Genomic DNA, 6,596 nt, shown 5'->3' with positions numbered 1-6,596 from the left:
GGTTTGTCCCAAACGGACCTGAAGGGGGGGGGGAACTCGGCCCGAGGAGTCGAGGTAGCCGAGCGGGTGGAGGAACGCAAGCCGTGCCAGCCACGCGTTCACGTCGGGGACACGGGCCGCGGCGCTGGCGGGCGGGCAGGCGGGCGCCGCAGAGCCGGCTCTCCCGGCTGCGCTCGATCTCCGGCGGGGGGAGGGGGAGGGCGCGGGGGAGGGCGGGCGCGCGCGCGAGGGGAGGGGGCCCGCGCAGGCGCCTTGCGAGGCTGTCGAAGAATCAAGTCTGTAGAAGTGGAGCGGCCGCGGCGGCAGCAGCAGCAGCGACGGCGGCAGCGGAGCTGAGGCGGGTTGGGCGCTGACGCGGGCGCTGGAGAGCGGCGACGCCAGGAGCTGTGAGAGAGCAGCGGAGCGACCCGTGGCCCGCGCCGCGCCCGAGCTCCGCGCCGCCCGGCCGCCGCCGCCACCCCGGCGCGGCATGCCCCGCCGCTCGGGCTGAGCCTGCCCCGGCGGCCGCCCCCCGCCCCCCGCCCCCCCGGCCTCCCCGCCCCCCGCCCCACACTTCGAGCCGGCCGCCGCCGCGACCTGCTGCGCTCCCCCGCGCCCGCGCGGCCCGTCTTTGCCCCGGTCTGGAGGCCCGCCGCGGCCCCGGCCGAGCCCCAGCCGCCGCGCCCGCCGCGCCGCGCCGCCCCGCCGTCCGCCCGCGCCCGCGCAGGCCGGGGGGACGTGCTGCCGCGGCTGCAGCCCCTCGCCCCGCGCCCGCCGCCCCTCGTGCACCGGGGGCGCTGCGCGGGCGCCGAGTCTTCGCGGGCTTTGCCGCCGCCGCTGGTGGGAGAGACGCGGGGTTGGGGGGGGAGGAGGGCGCGCGTGGTGCCGGCGGGGAGCGGCGGCGCCCCCCCCTCCTCCTCCTCCGCCTCCTCCTTCTCCGGCGCCGCGGGCTCCTCGGATATGGCCGCGGCGGTGGCGGTGGCGGCCGCGTCCCGGCGGCAGTCGTGCTACCTGTGTGACCTGCCCCGCATGCCCTGGGCCATGATCTGGGACTTCACCGAGCCCGTGTGCCGTGGCTGCGTCAACTACGAGGGCGCCGACCGCGTCGAGTTCGTCATCGAGACGGCGCGGCAGCTCAAGCGGGCGCACGGCTGCTTCCCGGAGGGCCGCTCCCCGCCCGGCGCCGCGGCCCCGGCCGCCGCCAAGCCGCCGCCGCTCTCGGCCAAGGACCTCCTTCTGCAGCAGCAGCAACAGCCGCCGCCGCTCGGCCACGGCGGCCCCGAGGCCGCCCCGCGCGCCCCGCAGGCCCTGGAGCGCTACCCCCTGGCGGCCGCCGCGGCCGAGCGGCCTCCGCGCCTGGGCTCTGATTTCGGCGGCAGCCGCCCGGCCGCGAGCCTGGCCCAGCCGCCGACGCCGCAGCCGCCGCCCGTGAACGGCATCCTGGTGCCCAACGGCTTCTCCAAGCTGGAGGAGCCGCCCGAGCTGAACCGCCAGAGCCCGAACCCGCGGCGCGGCCACGCCGTGCCGCCCACCCTGGTGCCGCTCATGAACGGCTCGGCCACGCCGCTGCCCGCCGCGCTCGGCCTGGGCGGCCGCGCCGCCGCCTCGCTGGCCGCCGTGTCCGGGGCCGCGGCCGCCGGCCTGGGCTCGGCGCAGCCCGCCGAACTGGGCGCCCACAAGCGGCCGGCGTCCGTGTCGAGCGGCGCGGCCGCGGAGCATGAGCAGCGCGAGGCGGCGGCCAAGGAGAAGCAGCCGCCGGCGGGCTCGCACCGCGGCCCGGCCGACAGCCTGTCCTCGGGGGCCGGGGCGGCCGAGCTGGGCACCGAGGGCGCGGGCAAAGGCCGCGGGCCCGGCGACCAGGACTGGGTCAACCGGCCCAAGACCGTGCGAGACACGCTGCTGGCGCTGCACCAGCACGGCCACTCGGGGCCCTTCGAGAGCAAGTTTAAGAAGGAGCCGGCCCTGACTGCAGGCAGGTTGTTGGGTTTCGAGGCCAACGGGGCCAACGGGTCTAAAGCAGGTAGGGGCGGCTGTGGAGCGAGGGGATCTAGGGGCGAGCCGGGGACGGAGAGCCGAGGAGGGGTGCTTTTCCCATTCGCCGTTCTCCCCCGGCCCAGAAACAACAAACACCCAACTTCCTGATCTGCCTGAGGCGGAACCAGTGCTTAGTGGCAACGTGTTCCTGTGCTGAAGCAGCATAACAGAGATGAGTCAGACGGGCTGATAGGCAGCGACACAGGGCTTTCCTTTCCCAGCACATTCCTGGCTGCGAGCAGGAGGGCACCAGTCACCTTTTAACCTGTGTGTGCGTGGCGCGGGGGGGACGTTAACCGTCAGGTGCACAGTGCAGTCTGGGGACAGGCAGGCCTATGGGAAAACAGGCAGCGCTGTCGGGGCCATTTTCTGTGGCTTTTTTTTTTTAATTGCTAGGCTGCCTCAGAGCCCCGTCCGTCTAAGTGGTTTAAGTTGCACGTGCCCTTGAAACTCCCGTGAGTTTTTATGGACCAGCTTTTAGAGAAGATAAATTCTTCGGGGAGTTTTGTTATGTGTTAGAAAAAAAAAAGATCGTTTTCAGCGCACGTTCATTTACGTCCCTTTTTTTCCCTCTTATGTCTTTGTTCTTCCAGTTGCAAGAACAGCAAGGAAAAGGAAGCCTTCTCCAGAACCAGAAGGTGAAGTCGGGCCGCCTAAGATCAATGGAGAGGCACAGCCGTGGCTGTCCACGTCCACAGAAGGGCTCAAGATCCCCATTACTCCTACATCCTCTTTTGTGTCTCCGCCGCCCCCCACTGCCTCACCTCATTCCAACCGGACCACACCGCCTGAAGCGGCCCAGAACGGCCAGTCCCCCATGGCAGCCCTAATCTTGGTAGCAGACAATGCGGGGGGCAGTCATGCCTCAAAAGATGCCAGCCAGGTGCACTCCACCACCAGGAGGAACAGCGGGAGCCCACCCTCTCCGTCCTCTGTGAACCAAAGAAGGCTGGGCCCCCGAGAGGTGGGCGGCCAGGGGGCAGGCAGCACAGGAGGACTGGAGCCCGTGCACCCCGCCAGCCTCCCGGACTCCTCGCTGGCGGCCAGCGCCCCGCTGTGCTGCACCCTCTGCCACGAGCGGCTGGAGGACACCCACTTCGTGCAGTGCCCGTCCGTCCCCTCGCACAAGTTCTGCTTCCCTTGCTCCAGACAAAGCATCAAACAGCAGGGAGCCAGTGGAGAGGTCTATTGTCCCAGTGGGGAAAAATGCCCCCTTGTGGGCTCCAATGTCCCCTGGGCCTTCATGCAAGGGGAGATTGCAACCATCCTTGCTGGAGATGTGAAAGTGAAAAAAGAGAGAGACTCGTGACTTTCCGGTTTCAGAAAAACCCAATGATTACCCTTAACTAAAACTGCTTGAATTGTGTATATATCTCCACATATATATATATCCAAGACAAGGGAAATGTAGACTTCATAAACATGGCTGTATAATTTTGATTTTTTTGAATACATTGTGTTTCTATTTTTTTTTTCTTTTTGACGACAAAAGGTATGTACTTATAAAAGCATTTTCTTCTTTTGTTAACGTTATTAGCATATCTTTGTGCTTTATTATCCTGGTGACAGTTACCGTTCAATGTAGGCTGTGACTTGCGCTGCTTTTTTAGAGCACTTGGCAAATCAGAAACGCTTCTAGCTGTATTTGTATGCACTTATTTTAAAAAGAAAAAAAAAAAGCCAAATACATTTTCTGACGTTGTAAGATTGCCTTACTGTCTGTTATTCCTTATTGCTGGCCCCTTTCTCAGGCTGGAGGCCAAGTGGTGGAGACGGAAAGGAAATGAGCGAAAGGGGCACTGTTGTGAAGTGGGCATGCCACTGGGAAATGTCACAGAGTTTCCCCCCAAACGATGTCCTTTGAGAGTAACAGGAAATCGATTTTGAATCTTTCTCGATTTTGGATTTTGTTCTTAAAAGTTCAGTTGTTGGGCTGTTGAAGACTGCCTGAGAGTTGCTGCTGAGAGATTTTCAGGACTGGGCGGGGGTGGGCGGGGGGCGATATTTTTTTTGTGTGTTAAGGCAAAGATGACCACTGTTCACGGCCCATGTGATCAGTTGTAAGATGACCATGCTGCATGCTAGTTGGTTGCATAATACACAATCCAGTGACTCAAGGCAGTGATAACGGCCGGTGGTGAGGACAAGATGGCACTGCCATCTCTGCGTGGAGCCTGGCTCTGCAGCGCCACTTGATCTTTCGAAACACCCTGGAGCGCTCTGTCTGTTGTTGGCTGTGGTCGTTTTCCTTTGAAGAGAGTCGAAAGAGAAGTCCAGGTGAACTTGGAGATTGTGGGATTGGTTTCGTTTCTGTTCTGTGTTTTGTTGTTTTATCATTTACCTGTAGGCCCATTGCTGTTGATATGATCACCTACACCCTGTTTGTAGTGAGCGCTAAATACAGTATGGTACAATGGCAGTAACAGCGCAGGGTGCTGCCAGGACTGCCCGTGGGCATATCAGTGACAGCCCAAATGGGGGTGGAGGAAACCTGTAATTTCCTTCTTACATGTGTTTGAATACCAAGTGAATAATACTGTTCTTCTGGACAAAAATGATAAACTAGTGAAAATTAAAGAAAGGGTTTTACATAATAGACAGGCCCCACCTCTCAAACTATTTTTAGAAATGTTTTGTAAACTAATTTGTTTTGATTACTATTTTGCATCAGTAAAATGAGTTTTTTTAAACCAATAAATCATCAGTTATTAGAAATAGTTGTCTCACAGTGATACTGGTTTTTCTTCTGTGCTCTTATGATTTAACATTGACAGGAACACTACTTCAAATCCTTTCATGTTCAGGTGTTTGTAACTTGGCCCTCTAATTAGGCTGGATCATGGCTTCCAGGTCTGCTACAACTTCTGTGTATTGTTCCCAACCGAGCTTTTATTTTAATTTGAAAATATAGATTGTTACCCACTTTGGATCCTTCTTCAGTTATGTTTTTGTCTTTCATTTTTAAATTGCTCAAATATTTTTTAATGGTCGGGTTATTAACACTTGAAAATCAGATACTGCACCAAATACAGTATTTTTTTCATGGTGTTTTTAATGAGCGCACCTATTAATGCTGTGCAAATTCATGTTACCCGTCATTGTTATATTGCAAACAGACTTGCATGATTAACCAGTTTGTTGTTACACTTTTTTTTTTTTAATTGGAGTATCTATGACTCAGAGCAGACCGGTTTCTCTTATGTAAATGCACACATGCAGAAACACAGTCAATTTTACATGCCCATAAAGACATTTGTAAAGAATTCAACTTACTATGGTCTGTTGTATAAATGCATATCTAGGCACTTTATTATAAACTGGAATTTGACCTCATAGATGTTACAAGTTGATCAGTCATTTGACCTAATTTGTGGTAGCTATCTGTATGTTTTGCATTCTCAATACAGATAAGCTTTCCAAAAAGATTAGTAAAGAACCATCCTGCTGTTTTGAATAAATCTATCCAGCTGTGGAAAAGACAACCTATGGTGTATCTCTGTGCTGCTGTTCAAGAGGGAGAATTTAAACAGCTTTAAAGGGCTGTGTGTTGAGTTTACTCCGATTAAAAAATAAGAGTCCGACTGGCCCTTGGGTGGCCTTCGTTAGAAGGCTTGCAGCTGGAAAGTGTTGATATGGGTTATATCTCTGGCATTCTCGTAAGTTAAAAAGTTAACACTGGGACATGGGTTTGATCCTTTGTTGTACCTGATCACAGTGCAGAGATTCTCCACAGCTGGATAAAGATGTCAGAAAGCTACTTACTGTACATGGGCAGTATCAGATTTCAAATCCTAATATTTCAGCTGTGCTTTTAATACTCAAAGTATTAGGGGATGGGGTGTTGAAGCTTTCACTTTTTTGCTTTAACAATTTATAGAATTTAACAGATGTACTGTCTTTCATGTGGCCTCACATTAAAAGTTATGAGAACGTACACATGGTTTACAACTTTTACTAGATACCTTTCCTTGGCCACCAAGTATTTTAAAAGTGTGCCACCTTTTAACCTTTACTTTTTTAAGTTGAAGGTGATACTTTTTCTATATATGATGAAACTCATGTCAACTGAAGTGAGTGTAATCTCAGATATCAATATTATCCTATTTTAAAATCACGCTATGGAAATATCACCTGCATTCTGTCATTTGTCAGATTTACAGTACCTTTTTTTTTTCTTTAACTTTTAGCATTAAATAAAAATAAAATTGGGAGCACTGAACATTTTCTGAGGCCTTTTTTAATTGTTGAAAGTAAGCTTAGAGTGGCTGTTTTAATCACTAGTGGCAATGAGACCAAAGGATGTGTGGGTTTGGGGTTGAGGTTTGACTGGAACGGCAGGAGAATAGCAGGAGATAAAAGACATGGAACAAAAAGGCAACTGATGGAAGGAAGAAAAAAGTGCTAGGGACTGGGGAAAGGGCAACTGGATAGGGGAAGCAGATAACGGGAAGAGCTGAACAAAGTACAGCCAGAAAGCACTTGTTTACTTTTCAACTTGCAGTCCAGCCAGCCATTCTGCAATAGTAGATTGGAAGGGGAAGATAGTGACGACATTGAAAAGACTGTCAAGACACGGAGCTGCT

The 6,596-nt window shown here is 54.7% G+C and overlaps 1 protein-coding gene across 2 annotated transcripts; it reads left to right on the top strand.

Moving 5' to 3' along the window:
- The first annotated feature begins 683 nt into the window (after positions 1-683).
- IRF2BP2 (interferon regulatory factor 2 binding protein 2) lies at positions 684-6,232 on the top strand. Of its 2 annotated transcripts, none has more exons than XM_007173793.2 (2): positions 684-1,999; positions 2,607-6,232. In XM_007173793.2, exons 1-2 carry the CDS (start codon positions 940-942, stop codon positions 3,320-3,322), a joined length of 1,776 nt encoding a protein of 591 aa, XP_007173855.2. In that variant the 5' UTR covers positions 684-939; the 3' UTR covers positions 3,323-6,232. The 2 variants fall into 2 exon arrangements, with proteins under 2 accessions (XP_007173855.2, XP_057387223.1); XM_057531240.1 differs by having other exon boundaries at positions 692-1,951.
- The last annotated feature ends 364 nt before the right edge of the window (positions 6,233-6,596 follow it).

This window comes from Balaenoptera acutorostrata, chromosome 16, assembly GCF_949987535.1.
Source record: "Balaenoptera acutorostrata chromosome 16, mBalAcu1.1, whole genome shotgun sequence".
Classification (NCBI taxonomy): Eukaryota; Metazoa; Chordata; class Mammalia; order Artiodactyla; family Balaenopteridae; genus Balaenoptera; species Balaenoptera acutorostrata.
Note: the sequence above shows the minus strand (reverse complement) of the source record. Positions and strands in the feature narration are given on the sequence as shown.